The sequence below is a fragment of the Macrotis lagotis genome, chromosome 7 (assembly GCF_037893015.1).
Source record: "Macrotis lagotis isolate mMagLag1 chromosome 7, bilby.v1.9.chrom.fasta, whole genome shotgun sequence".
Lineage (NCBI taxonomy): Eukaryota > Metazoa > Chordata > Mammalia > Peramelemorphia > Peramelidae > Macrotis > Macrotis lagotis.
Window position 1 is genome coordinate 62,009,617 of NC_133664.1, and position 26,446 is coordinate 62,036,062.

At 36.2% G+C, this 26,446-nt stretch overlaps 1 protein-coding gene across 4 annotated transcripts in view; it reads left to right on the forward strand.

Moving 5' to 3' along the window:
* Nucleotides 1-26,446, forward strand: part of ARMC3 (armadillo repeat containing 3) — a 129,875-nt gene that overhangs the window by 40,558 nt on the left and 62,871 nt on the right. For all 4 annotated transcript variants that reach the window (XM_074192987.1, XM_074192989.1, XM_074192990.1 and 1 more), the window contains 2 exons: nt 11,034-11,186; nt 11,370-11,475. In XM_074192987.1, coding sequence (XP_074049088.1) covers nt 11,034-11,186; nt 11,370-11,475 — 259 coding nt within the window. The remainder of the gene's footprint in view (nt 1-11,033; nt 11,187-11,369; nt 11,476-26,446) is intronic.

Consider the following 26,446-nt stretch of genomic DNA (forward strand, 5'->3'; position numbering starts at 1 on the left):
TGAAATTACTTGTATGGTACTTTTAGTCTGGCAAAGTACTTTCCTGTCAAACCAATCTTGTCTTTGTTCTTCACACTTGATAGTATAATTGCTCTCTCCTATTAAAAACCAGAAAGCTGAGGTTAAATAATTTACCCATGAACACCCAGGCAATAAATGTCTAAGTTGGGATTAGAATCCATATCTTCTACCTTTTCTTTGCTTCCCCATGCTGCCTCTCAAGTTAAGGTTCTCTTTAAGGATAAACCAACTTTTACCATATAATCCTAGAAGCAGAGGGTAAAATAGAAATTGAGAGAATCCACCAATCTCCCCGAGAAAGAGATCCAAAAAAAAAAAACAACCCCCAGGAATATTACTTAGTATTCCAGGTCCAGGTATTTTCAGTACAAACAAGAAGTCCTTGGTAGGTTGTCATCCTGCTTGTGGCAGTTATTGCCAAGATTGCTTCACTTATATTGACAATATATTTTCTGCACTATTCATCTGTGATCCCATGGAGATTTTTCTTCCATACTCCTTTGGTTAACTGATTGATGTGTTCTTACATGGCTGATGGGATCATTTTTCAAGTAATTAATATCTTAATAAAAGAGACAAAGTATGATTGGCTTCAGACCTTTAGAGATAGTGCCTTCTTTTTTTGCTGAGGATAGAAGGAAAGGTAGGTGGTTACACCCAATGTGGGCATCTGTGCAGGTGAAGGCAACAGATGACAATGACTGAGAATATCATGAAGTTTTTCCAAGTTCCTAGCAAAAAACACTAATGCAATCATATGGTAGTAATTAAGTGCTATGCTTTTGCATGTGGGCATATTGTCAGACCAAAAAACATGAAAGGCAAAAAGAAATACATTCACGGATGGGGCATCAGAGTATAGGTATTAACTTCTTGCTTATGAAGTTAATTAAATGAACACTTGCTTTAAGAGTATTAAAGAGTTAAATGACTTGCCCTGAGTCTCATTGCCGGGACATGTCAGGAGCAGGATTTCATCTCTATTTTGAAAGTGATTTAGAAAAAAATAAAATCATTTATTAGCTATTATTGTTAATAAAGATTTGAGGATGGAAGTTGTTTGAATTCTTTGAAGGGTGATCATATAGGCACATGGATGATATGTGGGAGTATCATGATACTTGGTCACTATGAGCTTAGGGAAGTTGTTTTGTCAAAGAGAGTTGTGGGTGAAGAATAGGAAGTGTAGGTTTTGGTAGGGACCAGTTGGGCTGGAAACTAGAGCTTTCCCATAGCCCTTTCCCTCAGAAGGTGTCTGTAGCAGCTGATAAAAACTGAACTTGCCCAGACTTCTGGTGTCATAAATTGTGTACCAAAATTTGTAGTTTTTTGCTTGTTCAGTTGTGTCCAACTCTTTGTGACCCCCATGGTGTTTTCTTGGCAAAGATATTGGAGAGGTTTGCCATTTGTTTATTTCCTTCTTCAAAGAATTAAAGCAAACAGAGATTAAGTGACTTACTTACACAGCATCATACTGCTAAGAACATATAGCTATGAAGTATCTGAGATCACATTTGAACTCACATTCAAACTCAACTCATTGACATAAATATTTTCAGGTTAATGACCATTTTTTCTCACAATGATCTTGTGAGGTAGAGAGTATAAGTATTATTATCTTTGAAAGTCAAATTTAGGGTCCCATAAAAGGTCATAGACCCAATATCAAGGTCAATTCTTGTACACAAGTCTTCTGTTTTCCGTATCAGTTGTTTTTTTCCATGAGATGTTTCACATTTTCTTCTAATTTTTCATTCTTTGGTTTTTCAAGTATTGTGTCCTGATTTCTCATAAAATCAGCAATCTCCCTCAGTACTATTTTTTTATCTAAAAGATTTGTTTTCCTCAGAGAGCTTTCTTATCTCTTTTTTTCCATCTGGCCAATTCTGCTTTTTCAAGCATTCTTCTCCTCAATAACATTTTTTAACTGTTTTATCAATTTGACCTCTGCTGGTTTTTAACATGTTATTTTCTTCAGCATTTTTTTGGATCTCCTTGATTAAGCTGTTGACTTCATTTTCATGTTTTTTCCTGCATCTCTCTCATTTCTTTTCCCAATTTTTCTTCTATCTTTCTCATTTTATTGTCAAAGTCTTTTTTGAGCTCTGTCATAGCCTGAGCCCAGTTTCTGTTTTTCTTGGAGTCTTTAGATGCAGGAGCTTGTGCTTCCTCATCTTCAGATCCAGTGTTTTGATCCTTCTTGGGATCACAGGCAAAGTATTTCTCAATGATGTTCCTCTTTTGTCTCTACTTACTCATTTCTCCAGTCTGTGCCTGGTTTTGGGGTGCTTCCTGAGCTTTTGATTATTACTGGGACACCCCCCACAAGGATCTCAGTGTGTGAGGCTCTGTCTTCCCTCCTGGTCTGTGAATGACCATAAGCACACCCCTCTGCCACGGGGCTGAGGTTGGGAGGCCCCTTGCTGTTCTGTGGAGGGCCTAGACTGCTATCAGGATCTGAATGTGGTCAGAACCCTAGAGTCCTGTAATAATAATAAGCATTTATGTAGCATTTTAAAATTTATTGTGGGCTTCACAACTGGATGATGAGGTATGTACACTATTATGTCCTCCTTATAGAAATTAATGGTTTGTCCATGATCATACAGCAAGGAAACACACAAAATTTGGATTCAGATTTTCACTTTAATTATATCAAACTGGTATCACTAACCTCCATATTTCCCTTCATGTGACTAGGCTGGTGCCATTTTGAGGGGCCTTGGATTGTCTCTTATCAGTCTCTCTCCACTCCCCTCCCTAGGCTCAGCAATCATGCCCTGGGGGCTCCTGCTTCCCAGCTCTTCCTGCTTCCCGTTCCTGTATCTGGGCTGCCAAGGCCACACTGCTCACTGTGTGCCCTGAGGGCTGGTTTTCATGTGCTTGCTCTGGCAGGGGTTCCCCCTGCTGATCCCCCAAGTTGTGCTTGATGCTCCCTGAGTGTAGGTCAGGAAACTGCCCTTGCTGCTGTGAGCCAGGGCTCCTAGTGCCCTGGGGCTGCCTCCAGGAGGCTCCAGGTTCCTGCTCTGGCAGCCGCCCCTCCAACCCCCTGGAGCGGAGTCTTTCTACTCTTTTCCAGGTTACCTTGGGTTGGAGAACTGCCTCACTGGATCCCTCTATGGATTCTGTCTCTCGAAAATTTAGTTAGAGTCATTAGTTTATAAGTTTTGAGTGAGAGCACCTAAGAGACGATCCAAGGCCCCTCAAAATGGCACCAGCCTAGTCACATGAAGGGAAATATGAGGTTAATGATGCCAGTTTGATATAAGTGAAGTTTGATATAAGTTTGATATAAAGTGAAGATCTGAATCCAAATTTTGTGTTCTTCCTTGCTATATGATCATGGACAAACCATTAATTTCTATAAGGAGGACATAATAGTGTACATACCTCATCATCCAGTTGTGAAGCCCACAATAAATTTTAAAATGCTACATAAATGCTTATGATTATTATCATTATTATAATGAAGGGCTTGTGAAAGAGCATTTAGACACCCACAGTGAAGTTGCAGAGATTTTTCTATATATTCTAGCATATGTGATGGCTACCAATATTGTACATACAACATTAATCACAACACTTGTGGTCACAGTCTCTGAGATGCACTCAGATCTAGAGGAGCTTTAGGGCTACCATTTATAGCTCCTCAACTGTCTATATGAACCTGAGTCCCTCACTAGTGAGTGTGGCATTGATAATTAAGATGCAGAGTGTGCTTAAATATATGCTGCAGGCTAATGTTGTAGAGCTCCAGGGCAGTGCCCTTTATCAGTCATGACACTCAGGAGTCACTAAAGGAATTTAACTTATCATGGAGACCAACCCCAAATGAATCCATAATCTCATCTATTTATGTTTTTCCTCTAGGGATCACAACCTAACTATTCCTGCTCATGTCCATATCCTCCCATGTGTTCATGACAGGAGGTCTATTGAACAATGTAGAGAGTCTTCCTTTGATTTAGCTGGACATTTTGAGGATATCCAGAGCCAAAAGACTGTCAATACATTGTCCCTTGTTCTTTTTATTTTACATTTCCTTGATGACATCCTGTACTTCATTTCATCAAAATTCCTTATTGTGTGGTGAGACCGCTCCCATATTTATCATATATCCCTCCATTGCTCTCTGTCTGTTGATTATTTTAAATTTCTCCTTTACTGTATAGTGTATTGTGATTTGGAATGTCGGTAGGATATTAGTATTAACAATATGGGCCTTTGTTTCTGGGAGAAGACTTGCTGGCCATTTTAACTATCCTTCCCAGGCAAAAATACTGATGTTGAGCTCTGAGGGTTAGATATTCATGAACCACTTTTTTTTCTCTTGTGTAGCTGATCAGACCAAACTCTGAATAATTATAGAGTTGCTGCCACATTTCAAGGCTTGATACAACCACACAGTCATCTACAAACAGGAATATTCCTCTTCAGTTTAAACTCTGCTCTGTGAAAGCCAAATAACCCTGACCTGGGTCATTAACTAAAGTCTTTTTCTAAAGCATTCACATTCACAGAAAAAAGAAGATACAGGAAATCTGTAGAAGGATGCCTTGGGTCCAAATCTTGCATTGCTACTGTTCATAGTTATTCACAGCCTGTGAATAACTGGGTCAAATGCAAGATCCCCTCCACCTTCCCCCAAAACCTAGGAATAGCCCAGAAAATTACCAACAAAGCACCCATAATGATTCAGTATGAAGCAAAATTTGATAAGTGGTATAATCACTGAGGGAAGAAGAACTGACTTTTCTGTAATTTAGCCCAAAGCTAAATGTGCAAAAGATCTCATTCCACATCTCTAGTTCATCACCCCTCTCAAAGCACAGGTCATGTCCTACCCTAAACTGCCAGCACAGACATTGCTGCCTTTGGTGGTATGGGCTCCCCCAATAGTACACAACCTGTGCTTCAAAGGTCCTTTTAAGAATGCCTTTTTTTCAGCCCCAAGTAGTTTTTATAAGCCTGAATTCATTTAGGTATTCAACTTAGGCCTTCTTTTCTGAATTTTCCTTCTTTTCATGAGGAAGCTTTCAATATCTTATGAGAATAACCAAATCTCTTAAAATTCTGTGCTCCTCAATCAAAGGCACTAATCAAGCAAGCATTTAGATGCCTATTGTGTGTAGGCATGGTGTTTTCCCCAGTTCCATTCCTTATCTTTTGCAATTCAAAAATTGTTCCATTACCCCTCTCACATTCTGAAATGTCTTTCAACCTCAGGGACTGGAGCATCCTTTTCACAATGGAATAGACCTTCACCTGGCCTACCTCCCCTTCTCACATAGGTAAATTCCTCTTGGACTTCCATTTTGTGAAGTGGTCCAAGACTGTCTGCTAACCCTATTCCAGACTTTCTGGATTCAAAATCAGGTCCCTAAATCATTTCCCTCCCCTTTCCTTTTCAAGTCCCTTTTATCCATTATCTTTCCCAATTAGAATATAAAGACCTTGAGGGCAGGACCTGTTTTTCTTTTTACTTGTATTTATTTGTGTTCCCAGTCTGGCTCTTTATGACTTTCACTAAGTTTTTCTTTGCTTGCTTCCTTCTTAGATACCAGAGATAGGGACCCAGGATCTGAAAGAGCCCCTGCCTTTCAAAAACACAGTCTTTATGAGTGAGACACCATAAACAAAAACAGACATATACATAGAGAAGGGGTAGCTTGGTGTGCAGTGGATAGAATACTGGCCTTGGATTCAGGAGGACAGGAGTTTGGATCTGGCCTCAGACACTTGCCACTTAGCTAGCTGTGTGGCCTTGGGCAAGTCACTTAACCGGGATTGTATCCAGGATTGTCTCTAGTTGTCCTAATCCATATCTGGCCACTGGGCCCAGATGGCTCTGGAGGAGAAAGTGAGGCTGGTGACTTAGCACAGCTCCTGTCACTCAAATCCAATTCAAATGCTTGTAATGGCATCACCTCCCTGATGTTGTGGTCTTCTTTGAAAGCAGTTGAAGGGTCTAGGAGATACCTCAAGCCTTGTTTGCCTTGAGTCTTGAAGGAGGGAGAGCGTTGCACCAATGGGAGATAACCATTGTGAAGCCACAGAGAGCTAAGATAGGATCTATTGTGGGAGTAACAGCTGCAAGGAGTTTGTGGAGGGGTAAAATGTACATGAATATTGGAAAGGTAGGATGGGTGAGATTGTGAAGAGTTTTTAATACCCAATAGATGTTTCCATAGGCTACTGGTGGAGTAGGCTGAGTAGGGAATTACATGGTCAGACCTGCATTTTAGGGGTGATGATTGTCACTATGCCTATTATCTTTGCCTATCATCTGCTTTCTGCTTTACCTGAAAACAAGGTAGGGGAAGGGATATGATTGCTAGTTCTCAAGAGAGCTACCCAGATTAGAGAAGCTGATGATGAGTCCCATAGTGACATAAGGGAACACCACTCTGGAAGCTTCAAGCTGAATGAGTAGAAATCCTGGAGGCTAAAATCAGTGTGGAGGAATTCTTCTTTTCCTCTGACTCTTAAACATCTCCTAACTGCTCAGTTGTGTGAGAGATACTTTTAATGAGTCCATTGAAAGATGCAGGTATTTGTTGGTGTAGCCCCATTGGCAAGTACCTAACTGTGGGTGATAAATCCACACTTAGCACCCACAGCTATTACTGATACTGCCTTTGATTGAGCCAGGTTAATTAGTGATGTTTATCAGGCCAATAAGAACATGTGATGCATGTCTCCACAAAGATCCATGTCTTACAAATGCCTATAACAACAAGACTCTAAAGAAGTCTTAACCTTATTATATATCCTTTCTTAACTTCTTTGAGGTTCTGTGAGAGATTCCTAATCTCCCTTATCTGAGTTTTCATCTCTCGTCTTCTAATCTTTTAATAGTCATATTCAAAGTTGGAAGCCAAGAAAAACCCACATCCAGGAAACAGAAAAGTAAGGGATGGAAAATGCAAAAAGCCTCTGCCCAAGCATTACGATTGGAGTTCACAACCTTCAGGGCTTTTGCCTTTCTTGTTGAACTAATTATTACTCTATGCCTTAGTAGACCCTGGGCCTAAGTATGGTACCCCTTCATGCACCTGTCTTGATAGACCCCTAAGACCCTGGGCTGAGCTTTCCTACCTGGACTTTTATGCCTTCTATCTAGCAGGAGAACATCTAGTTTTTTTACCCCTCATCTTCCTTTTTTCATCACTTTAGCTAAACTCCAATTTTCCTGCCTTTTAATTCATCTCTCTCTCTCTCTCTCTCTCTCTCTCTCTCTCTCTCTCTCTCTCTCTCTCAAATTTGCTTGGTGGCTCAGTAGATAAAGAACTGGGCCTAAAGTCAGGAAGACCTGAGTTCAAATCCCACCTCAGATACTTTATATGCTGTTTGACAAGTCATTTAATCTCTGCCTTAGTTCCTTAACTTCATTTTTTTGGCTCTGTATCCCTGGTCCTAGCACAGGACCATAAGGTAGGCATTTAATAAATGCTTTTTTGAGTAATTAGCCAGTCCTGTCTCTCACAAGTCCCATCAGGGCAAGCTAAACAGTCAATAGGTAAAGCAAAAATAACATCTGAAAAAGAAAAACATTTACCATCTTTTATATATGGATCCCTAGAAAAGTTCATAGATCTTAGCAGATCTTGTCTCTAAGAGTAGGCAGCTGTGTGATGGAGTGGGACTTCAACATTGGACTTGGAGTCAAGAATGCAAGTTCATAATCTCACTTTAGACAGTTTTGACCCTGGGCAAGTCATTCAACTTCCCTCAGGTCCAGTTTCCTTATGGGGAAAATGAGGAAATTTTATCTATTGGACAAATATTCTACAGTGGTTTTCCATTTCCTTCTCCAGTTCATTTTATACATGAACAAACTGAGGCAAACAAGGTGGAGTGACTTGTTCATAGTCACACCAGCTAGTGAATGTTCAAGGTCATATTTAAATTTTGGAATGAGTCCTCCTGATTGGCACTATGGCACCCTGCCCTTTTGTATCTATCTAGGTGGGTACTACTAGATAGAGTTCCAGTAATGCAATTACATAAAGAACTATCTAAATGCATCAATGCAAAGTACAGATAAAGAGAAAATTTTTGGAAGGACTTTTCACACTGGATATTCCTCAGGCTGATGAAATCACAGTTCCCACTTCCTCCCCTGCTCTCAAGTGCCAAGGAGCATATGTGAAATCTTTTTAAAATAAAACAGGAAATCTGGTCAAGGTGAGCAAAAAAAATTACATGGCCTTACCATGTGTAAAACCAAGATTGCTAAGTGTTTGACCTAACTCCAGGAGGATGAAAGAGTTCATTATACTCCTCCCAGCTAGGTTTATGGACTCACATTAGCTTGGCTTTAGGGATGAAAGTGCTACAAGAACAACTCCTTAGCATGGAAAAAAAATGAGTATGAAAATCACAAAAACTCTTTGATTTGTTTTAAAGTTCATCACTGTACTAGTAGCTTACCTCACATATACATCTTCACTGTTTCTGTAATTAAAATGTAAATATTTCACTTGTTGTAGGAATTCAACAAAGTCCTGAACTAATATTTTTTTCATCTTTAAAATCTGTTATAACGACACAGCAGTCTGTACTTTTGAGGTTTGGTGAACACAGCTGGGTTTTAGAACATTTCCAGCAGGGTTGGGAAACTAATTACCTGCAATATTGATTTAAATGATTTTTTTTTACCTCTCCAATAATTATATATTTACTATTTTGGGTGTGTAACAGTTCCCTATTATAAAGCTGATTTCCTTAATTTGTTCTATTGGCAATGGATATTAAGACACTATTTTTAAAAAAGTGACATTAGTAGATGTCTATTTAAAAAGTTGGATAATGATGTCACAAATAATTTGTGAACAAAACTATTTGGATCAAGCTATTATAAATTTTCGAATATTATGGTTAATTGGAATCTTCCTGATGCTATATTTTGGGAGTGAATATATTAAAGATTCAAATGTTTGAATATGGATTTTTAAACTAAATATAGCTATGAAAAGATTATGTTCAATTTTAAATTAAGAGGTTAAGAGACTAAAAGGATAGAATGATGAGACAGTTCATTAATTAATGGCTTGAGATTCTTGAAAAGGAGAAGACTGTTGACCATATTACATCTATTTTTTTCCTAGTTTAATATGTTCAGATAAGCGAAGGGTCAAAGATAGTAACTGTCTGTTAAAAAGATGAGTTGTAGTTTCATATGAATAGCTAATCACTGTAAAAAGAAAGAAAGCATTTGATAACTAAAAAATCTTGAACAGTACTTTTGAATGAAAACAAAATGAATATTTTTGGAATTATTTCTTGAGTTAATTTTTATTAGATTTTTTGAATATGAAAGATTAATCTTTTATACAGTAATTTATTATTAAATATTTTAGTCATCTATCCCTTATGATATAAATTTATTTTAATCTATGACCAAAACAATAAAATAAATTGTTAAGAAATAGACCTACTGTGAACTCTTGTTACTTTTCAAACCAGTCTCTTGTAACTTTCTAGGGCATCTAAAGCATAATGTGCTCAACAATTTTTTGCCTAGCACAGGTTTTGATAAAATAGGAATACAGTTACTTAGAATTAGCTGCAAAAGACAACAACCATTTATTGTAACATTTAGTAATTTCTGTTTCAAAGTAATGAAATTATTTTAGCATGTTTATTTACTAATTTTATTTTTATATATGACAAATCCAGCCAAATCCAGAGACCAAGAAAGAAAAAGGAAAGTACCTAATATTTAGGGGAAAACATCCTTATAGCTTTAATTCCAGTTTTCTGATTAGAAGATTTCTCCATATGTATTTATCTATGGATAATATGGTATATGGCATTGAATAAATGTATTCATATCTACATGTAGGTTATATATATATATATATATACATATATATATTTACAGACAAGTCTATATTTTTAGTCAAATGAACTATAATCTATAAATGTGTTCATTATTTTAAGTTTATCTCAATAAACAATGATTTCAAGCTCTGTTCTCACCTGATATTAGAATATTAGAGCTGATTGAACTCAACCAAGCTGGAAAAGCCTTAGAGCATTTGTGAGCTGAGGACCAGCCTAGCTAAGTCCAAGGAGACCAGTCATTAGATTAAATACAGAAAGACAAATTATTTTATCATAGTAAGTAATGAAGACTATGAAGGCATGCCTTAATTATAGGAGTGGCCAAATTGAACAAATCATTGATTTGTGAGGTATTTGTGGTATAAAAATAAAAGATCAATTGTATCATGCTAATCAAGAGGTAATATGATGTAATGAATAGAGGAACTGATCTTGAAATCAAGTACACCCGGATTCAAAAGTCCTGCCTCTGTTACATACTGTGTGACTTTGGGCAAGTCATTTAACATCTTGAAACCCACAATTTTCTAAAACTATATGCTACAGACAGTTGCTATAATCTTATCTGTACCTGAGTATGGGGAGGCGATTTCCTTACCAGGAATTTCATCCATTGCTGAAACCACATATATGGTCCCTTCCTTGTTCCCAAGTACCCTTTAATTATATGTTACTGAGCTTGTGCTAGAGCTAACTCACACCTGAAAGTCAATGGCTAAATTTTCACTGTGAGTCTTTACACCCTTGCAAATTGACCTATGGAACAAATCAGAGCTTGATTTCTTGTTTTGTTGATTGTTTAGACTTAAGAAAGGAATGGGGAAAATACCAATGATGCAGATTAAATATGAAAGTATGTCATTCATATAGTTCTTTCAGAGAGCCTTTTTAAAAAAAACATTGACCAGCATACCTCTGATTTCAAAGCTATAATTTATGGCCTGCTAGCTTCTATATTAAAGGATAATTTCCATGATGACAGCATTACAAAATATTTTATCTAACACTATCAAGTATGAATAACAAATTCATTGGCTTAAAGGCTAATTGGGTAGAAATTCTATATTCTTTATAGCCTCTTTGTCACAAAAGTTGAAAGTAGCATTCTCTTGAAGAATTTTTACTTTGGTGAACTTTATTTTTATTTTTGTTCATAAAAAAAGCTGAAAATAGAAAAATTCTGCATGAACAAGAGGTGGAAAAGTGTCTCATAAACCTTTTGGGAGTTGAGAATGATGGAACAAAAGCTGCAGCTGCTGAGGTGATTTCAGCAATGTCTGAGAATTTGGCCAGCAAAGAGTTTTTTAATACACAAGGTAATAAGAATTCTAATATGATTCACTGACATTTGTTTAGTAATTTTCAGTAATTTCCAGCTCCTTGTGACCCTTTTTTGGGCTTTTTTGTGGCAAAGATACTGGAGTAATTTATTCAGCATATTATCCTCTTTTAGTGTTCTATAATTTATTTAGTTGCATTTTTAATCTATATTTTTAAAGGGATCCCACAGCTAGTTCAGTTGCTGAGAAGTGAAAATGATGAACTAAAAGAAGCAACTTCTCTTGCCTTGGCTAATCTCACAACAGCGGATCAAAACAATGCAAAGTAAGTCTAAAATTCTTGTGCTGCTGGCACTTGAGTGTTCACCACTGTCCTAATGACCATCTCTTCATTTGAAAATCATTTTCTTAATTTTTCTAGGTACTTTATTACAGAACAGTCCCTCCATATCACTTATAAAAAGCATAATGAATGATAAAAATAATTTCTGGTGCCACTGAGAAATACATATTTCCTGGTTTGTTGAATTTGTGAAGACTACTTGAGTCAGGCAAAATGGTAAATGCAAATTTACCAAACAACAAATTTACTAAAAGTTCAAGATGTGATTTATTGGTGCCATTGATATAAACATCCTGATGTGATAAAAATCTGTTGTGGATTTTATCTTTACAATTATTTAAAGGAATTCACAGAAAATTGGCTATGGACCAATTCTTGAACTAACAAGACTCCTTTTTAGTTTTTCCCTTCATCTTAGGACTGCTCATTTTGAAGATTCTGTCATTTATATAATCTTTTTGTGATGTTTTATAATCATTGCGCATAAAATAAAAACCAAGTCTAAATATTGTTTGAATTTTCTTTCATATTTAAATTCCCATGAAAATAAATAAGGTAATGTTTTCCTCATCTATTGGATCAATTTTCTTATCTGTTGGATCAGGCTTTGTTCTTTCATATTCCTAATTGCTACTATTCATTTTAACTCATTATTCATTATTCTTTCTGATTCCCAGTGTTTCTTCTTTGGGTAAAGGAGATAGGTTATGAATAAGGACTAACTATATAATTAGTTACATAGTAATAGTTAGTTATATAGCCCTAACCTTCTAAACTATTTAACCTTACTCAAAATTCTAATACCCCTGACAAAAAAAACTTATATGAATTATGTTACTTTTTTAAATCAACTCAAATATCAGGAAAACACTAAATTTTATGTTATAAGGTAGGAGACTGTCTGAATTCAGCAAGATTAATAAAAAGCAAAAAAAATGTTCTCTCCTAACTAGCCCTCACTAACCACTAGAATGGTTAATTAATAAATTCATCCTGTAATATGAATCTAATGTGATATGAATAATGTGCTATAGCTGCTGCACAGCCTTAGATACTTAATAGCTGTGTTATCCTGGACAAGTCATTTAACCCTATTTGTTTCAGTTTCCTCATCTATAAAATGAGTTGGAGAAAGAAATGGCAAACCACTACAGCATCTTTGCTAAGAAAACCCCTAATATGGTCACACACACACACACACACACACACACACACACAAAACAAAGAAGAAATGCCTTTTTAATTGTCAAAAATACTTTTCTATTGTGATTTTTAAAAGAATAAATTCCAACCTTTTCAGAGAACAGAGTTACCACCTTGCCAAAAAGTACTGTAACGGGATTTTAGTCTATATTATCTAGCAGTTAATTTTAGAGATAACATTGATAAATAAAAGTGCATGGGGGCGGCTAGGTGGCGCAGTGGGGGCGGCTAGGTGGCGCAGTGGAGAGAGCACCGGCCCTGGAGTCAGGAGTACCTGAGTTCAAATCCGGCCTCAGACACTTAATAATGACCTAGCTGTGTGGCCTTGGGCAAGCCACTTAACACCACTGCCTTGCAAAAAAAAAAAAAAAACTAAAAAAAAAGTACATGGAGTTTGTGATATTTATTTCAGCTGCTCGGAAGTTCTTTATTTCCTAGTTCTCATTATTATATTTCATAGGTGAACATAGCTAGCAAAGATGTACCTCTTTGAGAAAAAGAGAAAAACCATCCCCCTTCTTCTGAAACCAACTCTGGTTTTCTAATCACCATCTACAGTGGATGCCAGTTCTGTCCTCTCCTTCTTTTCTGTCTTTGAGGATCCCTCTTCTATTATTATTTTTTTAGTTTTTATTTTCTTTTTTCCTCTTCTTTTATTTTAAACAAACTTCATAGTATTGAACTTAGAGCTAGAGGGAAGTAAAGATGCCAACCCCAACATTTTACAGAAGAGGGTCTGAGGCCCAGAGAACTTAGACAAAACTAAACTGTGTCAGAATGAGATTTCAACCCATCCTTTAATTCCAAAGATAGTAGTACTCTTTCCATTTTCATTCTTCTCTTGCTCTTACATCTCCCAACATCTTCTGACAATCAAAATCTTCTGGTAATCTGCCCTGTCCACCCTTTCACTTCCAAGAGATTATAATCCTTGTTTATCTCCTTGTTTCACATTGCTAATTCTGCACCATCTCTGCAGTTATTGCTTAAGGAGACTTCAGGTCCTTTTGAATCAAAGTCAAAGTCCTTTTGATTCAGGTAGATAACCATCTCCATTTCCTTATGATCATTATCTACAACCCTCCAATCATTCTCCATCCTTTTTCAGTGAATTTAATATCCACCTCACAGCTTTTTTCTCTCATCCAAGACTTGCCTCATCTTTGGTACTGATGCCCTCTCAAACACTCTAACCTTCAGTCTCTTCAAATGCCATTCCCTCCACCCTCTCTGTAAACCTCTGCTACACACAAAGATGGCCATCTCACCATTTCCACAGGACTTTACCATCACTAATTCTTTTTTTCCCCAATGCTTTACTCCTCTGATAGTTTTATCTGCACAACAACCTCCAATACCCCTGTCTCAATGGTTTACCAGCCTATTGCTTTTATCCTTAAAATTTCCTTCCTTCTCAGGCTTGAGTTAGCCAGTTCAAGTAAAAACTGCCCTCTTCATTTAAATACTTAGCTCTTAATCTATAATTATTTATCCTTTACCAAACCCCAATTTTAGATTATTATTATCCCACTTACATTATAACCATTCATCTTTTTACCTTTACTCCCAAATGGTTGAGTGTAGTTTTTTGAATGTAATTTTACTGAAAATTTGTTATTTAATCTCACCTGGACCCTTACAAAATAATGCATTTATTCTTTCATAATTGAGTCTTAGCATATCTCCTTCAATGATTGTTCCAAACTTTCTTCTCTCTCAAGCTTCCTACATTCTCTTCACACTTCCTCTTAAACTTATGAGCAGATGACCTCATATAACTTCAATCCTCTTCCTCTTTGTTCCAATTTCTTATGAAAAGATGGCCTTTCTCATCACCAATACCTCAATTTTATGTCCTTAATCTCATTCTCTTCTATCTCCTCTGACAATTTCCTCCCCACCCCCAAACATCCTTTCCTTTAGTTTAATCCTTCCCTATCTATTGGCTCTTTTTCTTCTGTTTACAAAATCTGTGTTTTCCCTATCCTTAAAAAACCCTTCCAATTCATAGTTCTACTCCTTCATGCCATATCTCCCTTTCTCAGCCATAAAAAAGCCATTTAAGCTCATCTTCATTTCTCCTCAGATTCCCTTATATTCTGGCCTCTATATACAATATTCATCTGAAACTACTCTTTGTAAGGTTGCCAATGATCTCTTAAATGTCAGATATTGCTGATCTTTTTCATTTAGCAATTTTCCTCCTATATGTTGTAATTCCTAGATTTTCATAACACTAAGCCCTAGTCTAATCACATTGGATTCATATTACAGGATGAATTTATTAATTAACCATTCTAGTGGTTAGTGAGGGCTAGTTAGGAGAGAACATTTTTTTTGCTTTTTCATTAATATTTAAATATTAAACTAATATTCCTAATACACAAATCTCACCATGTTTCTCCAGTCACTCCAAGTGACTCCATATCATTTCAAACGTGAAATACCAGCTCTTCAGTTCAGCATTAAAAGTCCTTCTTATTTTTACTACAGGAAAAAAGATGACTTAAATCACCCAGTTAACAAATATTAAGTACTTTTCTGGTAAACTGAGGGAGAGGAGTCAAGATGGTGGTATGAAGCTAGCATACTTCTGAACTTTTCCTGAAACAACCTTAAATGAAGTCTCTACATAACTTTAAAGCTTCAAATTACAGCCAAAAAAGAGCAAAATAAGTTCTCAACTCAAGATATCAAAGGAGGAAGAACTTCAGCAAAGATCTCTTCTGGGTAAAAGGGTAAGCATAAGTGAGAGAGTGGGAAAGCCAGCAGGAGGCTCTTAGTCACAGTGCAGCTCAGGTCCCAGCTCAGCAGGCCATATAACAGCAGGCTACCAGGGAGGGCCCCACCTGTTGTTCAGAAGACAAAGTTTGAGCCTGAGAATGCTGGTACAATAGATGGGACTGGGTTGGAAACAAACTGCTGCTGAACAACACCAGTTCAAAAAGCTTGATATTATACTCCCTATACCCTAGGAACACAGCTCAATTGACAAAATGAGCACAAAACCCACAAAGAGTGCTAAACATACAAAGTTGCTATTCTAATAGGGAGGATAAAAATGCCATCTCAGAAGAGGAAAGCAATAAGAAATTTCCTACATGTGACACCTCAAAGGAATTTATGAATTAGCCTAAAATCCATTAAGACCTCTAGGGAGAACTCAAAAAGTATTTTAAAAACTAAAGAAAAAAAGAAAAATGGAGAAAAGAAATGAGAGTCATGTAGGATAATTATGAAAAATTGACTGAAGAAACCAACTCCTTTAAAAGTAAAAATGTCCCAACTGGAAAAATAATGTAACTCATTAAAAAGTAAAATTGACCAACTGGAAAAGGAAACACAAAAGCTAACTGAAGAAAATAAAACCCTAAAAATTGGACAAATGGATGCTAATGACTCTATGAGAAACTGAGATTCCATCAAACAAAACTAAAAGACTGAAAGATAGAAGAAAATGTAAAGTATCTCTTAGGAATAATGATTGAGCTGGAAAATAGATCCAGAAAAGAGAATTTATGAATTATTGGTCTACCTGAAAGTGTCAATCAAAAAAAAAAAGACCCTGGAAAAAAACTTTTTAAGTAAATTATCATGGAAAACTGTGCTAACATCGAAGACAAAATAGTGGAAGGAATCCACCAATCACCTCCAGAAAGAGATCCCAGAATTAATTGTGGCCAAATTTCAGAATTCTCAGCTGTAGAAGAAAATCCTCTAATCAGCCAAAAAAGAAGTAAATTAAATACCAAGGAATCATAGTCAGGACTTAATGGATTGGATGGCCTAGAATATGATATTCTGGAGGGCAAAGAGTCTTAGATTATATAATAAACTACCCAGTAAAGTTTAGCATATTCTTTGTGGATAAAAGATGTATTTTCAATGAAATAGAGGAATTTCAAAATTTTCTGAAAAAAAGACCAAATAAAAGCAGAAAATTCAATCTTCAGATACAAGAATCAAGAAATACTTAAAAAAGTAAACAGAAGGGGGAAAAACTCTAGTCAATAATATTAGACTGCATACATCCCTACATGTAAAGATAACTCTTGAGAATTATATTTCTCTTAGGAATAGTTAGAAGAGTTATACTTAGAGAGAGGGTATGGGTTAGGATGATCCATTAAGATATTTTATCTCATGAGATTTGAATATAGAGTTGTGGGTATAAATGAATCTTGAAGAAATTTTGCTTTATATGATACTTTAGCTCAAGGGATTTTATTTTTATTGGGACAGAGGGAGGAAGTATGGAAAGTGGACATAAATAGATCATGAAATGAGCTTGTTTACTTGATAATTTAACTACAGTTGGGGTGGGTATAATTAAATTATGAAGTGACTATGATTTACATGATATTTTAGCTCGAGTATTTTATTTCTATAAAGGTACTTAAAAGAGGGTATGGTATATAGTGATTATAATTTAATGTTGTTTATGGCCCTTGAAAATTGTATTTCTACTGGTCCAGATAAGGGGAGTGTACTTGGACAGAGGTTGTAGATATGAAATGACTATGAGGTAATGTTATTCAATTAATCAATTGTACTTCCATCTGGACAGATAAAAAAGTATATCTTGACAAGAGGGATTGTATATATACAATATAAGGTTAAAATAAGACATGAAAAGACAAATTTTATTAGGAGAAGACTAGATATTAGAGGCTAAATAATACCACATGAAAGGATATAAAGACCTATTATAGTGGAAGGAAAGATAGAAGGGTGTGAACAATGAGTTAAATCCTACTCTAAACCAGATTCAGCCCAAAGAGAGAATAACATTCCCAAGTGAGTTTAAAGTTTTATCCTACCTACAGGGAGATGGGGGAGGGGGAAGAAGGGATAGATAAAAGGGAAAGCAAAAGTAAAAATAAGGGTAAGGTAAAAAGACTTGCCTGGCATTGTGACTGACTGTAGACTGAAGTCAAAAATGAAATCATTTGTGCCTTCAAGGAACTTACATTTGATTGTGTGGAGGAAGAACAGTGTTTTTGTTATGGGCAAGAAAGGAGAACAAAGGTCATAAGCTCCATCCAACCATCCCCTTATAAAATTTTTGCTCAAGATAAATGGATCACAAATTGGTAGTATAAAATGGACCATAATTGGTAGTATAAAAAGTATTTGAAAGGAATTTTTTCTCTTTAAGTCAAATAGCATTCTAAAACCAGGGAATGGCAGCTCAGACAATATTCAAGTTATTTTTAAAAACATAATTTAAATTAATCCTAGGACCTGATGGCAAGTTGGTTATGTGACAATTTAAATGAAAAATTATTGCTTTTGAGGCTATATATAAAAGAGTTGACATCTGTTCCTTTATGGTAAACTGAAACACACACACACACACACACACACACACACACACACACACACACACACAAACACATTGGGGCAATTCCATTGACTACCAGAAAGAGACAGTAGAGAGGAGTTAATGGAAGCAAAAACAACCCAGTAGATGGCAGAAAAATAGAGGATTAGGTCAGCATTATATAGCACAGTGACCTATCTCAGCAACCTGCAACTCATTGGTACCACCCATTTAGCTAAGTGATGTATGTGACTCTGTAAGCAGGACATGGTAGCAACAGAGGTAGTTTCCAATTGGTATGAACCCTAGGAATGAAAACTGCTTCAAATACCTCTTGTTCCCCATATCTATGCATTCTGCTACCTTGTTTATGCCCTTCCATGTGTTTTGACCACTTCCTGTTTGCATTTTCACAGTGGTATGGGAGGGTCCAACATTATGGGAGAATTTTACAACTTATTTTTTTACTTCAAAGCCTTGCTTTGAAATTAGGTACTTCTGATAGCTCAGGTAAAAAAAATATTGATTGATACTTATGACATTTTTGTACAAACTGAAAAAAGTATACCTTGAATTTTGGCTATTTTTTTTTGAGGGAAAGATTTTGAAAGGAAAAAAACCTGTATGGCTACACATGTAAAAATAATTTTAAAACTTTTGAAAATCTGCTTATGGATATTTATAATTACCAATCATGCAGTAACACATGTTGTATGTAGTGACAAATATGAAGAATTGTCATCATTGAACTTTAAATCTATCTTGTTAACTATTTTTTGATTTAAAGAGTTAAAAATGTAGGACTAGAGCAAGCAAAATTATTGAAGACTCATAGGACACAATATTTCTTCTTCTTTTTTTTTAGTTTTTGCAAGGCAATGGGGTTAAATGGCTTGCCCAAAGCCACACAGCTAGGTAATTAGTAAGTGTCTGAGGCTGGATTTGAATTCAGGTACTACTGACTCCAGGGCTGGTGCTCTATCCACTGTGCCGCCTAGCCACCCCCAACACAATATTTCTTCTAAATGTTGGTGATTTCATGGATGTGGGCACTAATGTAAATCATAATCTACCCACATCATCTCATCCTTGGTGATTCTTGTACATACCCTATCATAAGTCTTGCATAGGAATTTTCCCCAATATCCTAGAAGATTTCATATATACCTTTTAATATTTTGTAGATGCTGCCATTGTAGTATATGGGCAGTTATTCTGGAAAAGTATGTCACATGTCATGTCAAATCAAGAAGCATTTATTAAACAGTGTGTGAGAGACAGATTCAATCCCTATTCTCAAGGAGTTCAGTCTCTTGAAGGAGGCCACATGTAACCAACTATGCACAAACAAGATTTTAGATAGCATATATGTACATATGTGTATGTGTCTGTGTGTGCATCATCTACATGCATATATAAGGGATGAATTGGAGATAACAGAGGAGAGGCACTAAGATAGAGGATCAAGAAAAACTTACTTCAGAAGGTGTGATTTTTATCTGAGATTTAAGAAGTCAGAGAAGACGAGAGGTACAGATGAATTCTAGGTAAGGGGGAAAACCATTGAAAATGTATTGTCTTTTACACATAAAAGAAAGGTCAATATCACAGAATCACAGAGTTCGTGGAGTGAGGGTAAAGTAGAAGACTGAAAAAGTAGATGAGCAAGTTGTAAAAGTTTTTAAAAGTCAAACATAAAGTATTATCTTCAATCTTTGAAGGAATTGATGGTAACACTGGAGTTCATTGAATAGGACCTGACATGGTCTGACCTGAACTTCAAGAGGATCACTTTGAAAACTCAAGTGGAAGGCAAACTAGAGTGGGAGAGTGTGGAGATAGGTCAACTAGAAGGCTTTTGCATTAAGAGTGAGGTGATAAAGATCTGTACCAAAATAGTGAGATATATTATGAAGATAAAACTGGTAAGACCTGACAACAGATTGAATGTATAAAGGGTGAGAGAATGAGCAATCAATCCTAGATTTTTGAGCCTGGTTAATTGAGAGATTGGTGACTTTGACAGTAATAGGGTAGATAGGAAGAGGAGAGGGTTTAGGGGAAGACATGATGAATTCAGTTTTGAACATAATGAGTTTAAGATATTCACAGAATATCCAGTTCAAAATATTCAGAAGGCAGTTGGAAATACAAGACTATAGGTTGGGAGAGATGTTAAGCCTGGACATATACATCTAAGAACCATCTGTTAGACATGGTATTTGGGGTTTTGAATTTTTTTAGGTAATCTCAGAAAATTTAGTTATTTACTTTGTCCAATTATATGCAGCAGTAATTTTTACGGTTTTATATTTTTCTCCTTTATACCCTTTCCCCCCCAACAGAATATAATATAATATAGGTTCTACATATTTTACTATGCTAAACAATAGATGCATAGTGATCATTTGTGAGAGAAGAATCATATCCAAACTGAAGAAAGAAAACATTAAAGAGGGGGGGAGGGAAGTGATTTAATAAGATAATTTTTAAAAATTGAAGAAAATAAGCTCTAGACTTCATTTATATTCCACAGTTCCTTCTCTGGATATGGATGTTATTTTCCATCATAAATATTTTTAAATTGTCATTGATTTTTGTACCACTGAAATGAACAAATTCATTATAGTTGATATCACCCCATAGCATATAATGTTCTTTTCATTTTGCTCATTTAACTCAGTATCAGTTCATGAAGTCTTTCCAGGTTTTTTTCTGAAATCCCATGCCTCACAATGTTCCATAACATACACATATACCAAAATTTTTTCAGCTAATCCCCAACGGATGGACATCCCCTCGATTTCCAATTTTTTGCCACTACCAAAAAACCTGCCATGAATATTCTTGTACATGTGGGATTTTTTTCCTTTTTCATAATATCTTCTGGATCAAAGAATATGCACAGTTTTATTGCCCTAATTGTTCTCTAGAAAAGTTGGATCAGTTCACAACTCCACCAACAATACATTCGTGTTCCAGTTTTTCCACATCCCTTCCTATTCCTATTCCATATTGGCCAATCTAATAGGTGTGAGGTAGTACCTCAAAGTTGTTATAAGTTCCATTTCTCTAATCAATAATTATTTAGGGAAAATTTTCATAAGACTTTGTTTTTTTTTGCTTGATAATTGCCTTTCCATATCCTTTGATCATTCATCAATTGAGGAATGGCTCTTATTTTTTATAAATTTGACTCAGTACTCTGTTTGAAAAATGAGAATTTTATCAGAAAAAGTTGTTTCAATATTTCCCCCCACAGTTGTATTTCCCTCCATTGTATTCTCCTTTCCCCTATTTATTTTCTCTCTCCTTTTATCCTGTCTCTCCTCAAAAGTATTTTGCTTCTGACTACCCCCTCCTACAATCTGTCCTTCCTTCAATCACCCTCCCACCTTTCTCCCATTCCCTTCCCCTTCCACTTTATTCTAGGGTAAGATAGATTTCTAAATCAAATTGAGTGTGTTTGTTATTCCCTCTTGAGTTAATTTTAATGAGAGTAAGGCTCCCTCACTCCCCCTCAACTCCTTCCATTTCTACTCCATTGCAAAAACTGTTATGTAAAATAACATTCTATCTCCCCCTTTCCCTTTCTCCCAATACATTCATCTCTCATTCCTTAATTCTATCTTTTTAGGATATTATCCCTTCATATTCAACTCTCACCTGTACCTTCCCTGTATATATTCTTTCTAATTGCCCTAATAAATTGAAAAGTTCATATGACTAATTAGTATCATCTTCCCATGCAAGGATATAAGTCATTCAACATCATTCAGTCTCTTATGATTAGCCTTTCCTGTTTACCTTTTTTATGCTTCACTTGAGTCTCATATTTGAAGATCAAAATTTCTTTTCTGTTATAGTCTTTTCATGAGGATAACTGAAAATCCCCTATTTCATTTTCCTCTGAAAGAATATGCTCAATTTTGCTGGGTAGCTGATTCCAAGCTCTCTGATTTTTATTGTAAAAGCTGCTAAATCTTGTGTTATCCTATGACTTCATGATGTTTGAATTGTTTCTTCCTAGCTGTTTACTTTGCTCCTTGACCTGGGAGCACTGAAATTTGGCTATAATATTCCTGAGAGTTTTCATTTTGAGATCTCTTTCAGGAGGTGATCAGTGAATTCTTTCAATTTCTATTTTACTCTCTGGTTCTAAATTATCAGGGAAGTTTTCCTTGATAATTTCTTGGAATATGATGTCTATGCTATTTTTTTGATCATGACTTTCAGGTAGTGGAATAATTTTTAAATTATCTCTTCTGGAACTATTTTCCAGGTTAGTAGTTTTCCTAATGAGATATTTCACATTATTTTCTTCAGTGAGCTTTTTTTTCTTTTCATTTGACCACTTTCTTAAGGCATTCTCTTCCTCTTTTGGATCTATTTTTCCATTTGGTGCAGTCTGATTTTTTTGCAAGGTAATGGGGTTAAGTGGCTTGCCCAAGTCCACACAGCTAGGTAATTAGTAAGTCTCTGAGGCCAGATTTGAACTCAGGTACTCCAAGGCAGCTGCTCTATCCACTGCACCACCTAGCTGCCCCCAGTCTGATTTTAAGAGATTATTTTCTTTGGTATTTTTTGTATCTCCTTCACTATGCTGCTGACTCAGTTTTCATGATTTTCCCCACATCACTCTCATTTTTCTTCTATCTCCCTTACTTGATTTGCAAAATCCTTTTTGAGCTATTTCATGGCCCGAGACCAAATTATATTTTTCTTGGAGGCTTTGGATGTAGGAGATTCACTTTCCAAAACTATGTCTTGATTTTAATTCTTTGTAAAAGTAGGACTCTGCTTTCAGAGTGCAAGGTTCACTGTCCCAAAAAGACAGGGATTTTTTGGCAACTGTTTTCAGAGATACTTCTAGGTTGCCTTCAAATTTTCAATTATTCCAATGTGGTATCATCTAAGAAGAGATTTCTACTACCCTCCTGGACTATGCTTTGGTCTGTGGGTGACCACAGGCATGCCTTTCTACCTTGGAATTTTGAGAAGAGTCTCTGCTCCCCTGTGGCAGCAAGCTCTATTGTGCTACTACTGCTCCTCTTCCTGGGACTGCAACCCAGGACTGTGACTCAGATATGAGAATGGGCAAAGCAACAAAGTCATGTCTTGGTGATGGCAAAGAAACCCCCTGAAATTTCCTCCTGACCCCTTATCATCTGTGGACAAGAGATCACCAGAAGTGGCTGATGCATTAGTTCCCAAGGACTATTCCTGGTAGACTGGTACTGAATATGCTGGGGGTGGGATTGGATTGTACTTCACTCTCACCCTGGTGCATCAGACATTCTTCTGACCTTCCAAGTTATCTTTGGCAATCTCTGGGCTGAGAGGTCTGGAAACTGCCACTGCTGCTACTGACCCAATCACTCCACTACCTTTTCCTGGATTGTTGGGTTCTGATAATTGTTGATTATGAAAAAAAAATCTGATTTTTTGTAGCTCTCTTACAACAAGGTATTTTCCATGCATAAAAATCCATCGGGGCGGTTAGGTGGCGTAGTGGATAAAAGCACCGGCCCTGGAGTCAGGAGTACCTGGGTTCAAATCCGGTCTCAGACACTTAATAATTACCTAACTGTGTGGCCTCAGGCAAGCCACTTAACCCCATTTGCCTTGCAAAAACCTAAAAAAAATCATGATTTCTTGAAAATATAACAGAAATTGAATCTCTAATAATAAACATTAGGTAAGGAATAAAATAGGAAGATGTGTGCTTACCAAAGGAGTTTGCCACTATGATGGAGGCAATCCAATGCAATCTGAATTGGAAAGGAATTTCCTTTAAGGCACTAAGATTCTTCAGATGTTCCTGTTAATGGAAGTTGTATTAAGCTCTGGAACATTGCAAAATCTTCTGGAAGAGATTCATAAAAACTTTAGAAAGTTTCATCTGATCAACAACACGGGAAAGAACTAATATATGACGAATATCTAATTACCAGATTAGGACATGCAGTTGTATAGATAGCCTATTGAACTTGGCCATATTTCATATAAATGGACATGAGATGAACCCAGAATTAAACAGAAGGTGGAGCACCAACTGGACTGCCTTCAAGAACATTAAAATTGAATTATCCCGAGCTTCTCTTAGAAACAAAAGACCCATATTTTAAATATATTAGTGGTGTTTGTGTAGTTGAAAAAATATGAAACACCAGTCCATGAAAAATTAAAAAAAAAACCTTCAGAGGGTAATGGAAATATACAACTTATGAGATCAATGAGCATGCTTCATTTCATTGTGCTTATTGACTATGAAAAAATAATTTGAATGGAACAAAACACAAAATCGGGGGGGGGGGGAAATGAACTGATCACTTGAGGGTACATTGCTTAACTTCATGCATTGAAAGCATATTGTTTGGGCCCCTGGTAGTAACAGTAAGGAGATCAAATAAGATGGGCAGGCATATATTTCCTGCATTGTTGGAGGAATTCAAAATGATGAGAGCAACCCCAAAGGTTGTATTTGAGTATCTTTTATTATACACAAGTCATGTTACATATTTACAGAAATTATACTATTAAGTGCTTTTTATGAATCAAAAAATTATGCAAAGTACTGAGAAAATAAACATAAGCAGTTCATGCCCTCAAAGAGCCTACATTTTAATAAGTGGAAATAGTCCAAATGGTGACTAGGTGAAGATATTTTATTTAGAATAATAGGTAGAAATTTCATTTTCTTTAAAAAAAAAATGATGGTTCCAGAACTGAAATACAGAGGATGGTAAAGGGTATGTTTATAGAAGTGGTTGGTAGCCAAGGAATAAAGTACAAATGTGTTATTAGTATATTTTCAACATAAATGTAGTGACTGTCCTTCATTTTTGAAAAGGAATGATTACATTACTCATGATTGCAGTGATATCTCTTGACTTGTGAGTGAATTAGATTTAAGTCATCAGTCTCACTCTCAATTCCCTAGTCATCATAGTCCAGTGGTGGGACAAAAATCAAGACAGAATGAAGTAGGTGACCTTAGAACTTGAACAGACATCAAGACACTAAGTACTCCACAATGCCTGCTTCATTCATCTTTGTGGATATTGGAACAAATTGTTCTCAAGGACCTTTTCTGTCAACTCTGAGAGAGCTTTACCAGAGTGTGGCACCGTAGATCCTCCAATTTCTTTTAAAATTTTTTTAACTGTTTAAATTTTTACCTGAATTACATGCAAAAGCAAGTTTCAACATTTACTTCCAAAACCTTGAGGTTTTCTCTCCCTTTCATCCAGGCCATTCTCCCCAATGAGGAAGCAAGTTACTTGGTGTAGGTTAAAATCATGAAAAACATTACTACAATAGTCATGTTGTAAAAGTGGACATAATACCCCTCCCTACAAAGAGAAACCTCAAGAAAAATAAAGAAGAAAAGTATGCTTCAGTCTTTATTCAGACAGCATCACCTCTTTGTCATAAGGCCTTCAGAGAAATTGCTTAATATTTTTCCCACAGTTGCTAGTGCTAGCTGTATTTCCCTCCATGCTATTTCCCTCACCTCCATTTACTCTATTCTCTCTCTCATTTTGTCCCTCAAAAGTATGTTGTATCTTACTGCCCTATGTCTTGATCACCCCTCTTCTACCACCTACATGTCTCCTTTCTATCATCCCTTTTCTAGTTTCCTCTGGGATAAGATTGATTTCTGTTGAATGTGTGTGTGATATTTCCTCTCTGAGTCACTTCTGGTGGGAATAAAGACTCCCTCTTCCACTCCATTGCAAAAGCTTTACTTCACCTCTTTTTATGTGAAATAACTTGACCCATTCCACTTATACTTTCTCTTTGTCCCAGGACATTCCATTTTTACCCATTAACTCCATCTTTATAATATATTATATCTTTATATTCAGCTCCCTCAAGTGCCTTGTCTATATATATATATATATATACTTCTCCTAACTGCCCTAATAAATGAGAAGGTTCATGTGATTTATCAGTATCATCTTTCTATACAGTTCAACATTATTAATCCCTCATAATTTGCTCTTCCTGTCATCCCTCTCCAAGCTTCACCTTCACTTTCAGTTCAACTCTGGTCATTTCATCGGGCAAGTTCCCTATTTCATTGAATAACCATCTTTTCCCCTAAAAGAATATTCAATTTCGCTGGGTAGTTGATTCTAGGTTGTAATCCAAACTCTCTTGCCTTCTGGAATATGATATTCCAAGCCCTATGAGCCCTGTGACTCCATGATGTTTGAATTGTTCCTTTCTGATTGCTTGTAATATTTTCTCCTTGACTAGTGAAATTTGGCTGTAATATCCCCGACCCTTTTCATTTTGGAATTTTTTTCAGGAAGTAATTGGTGGATTCTTTCAATTTCTACTTATAGGACATGACAATTTTCCTGGAGAATTTCTTGAAAAATGACATCTAGGGTCTTGATTTTTGTTCATGATTTTCAG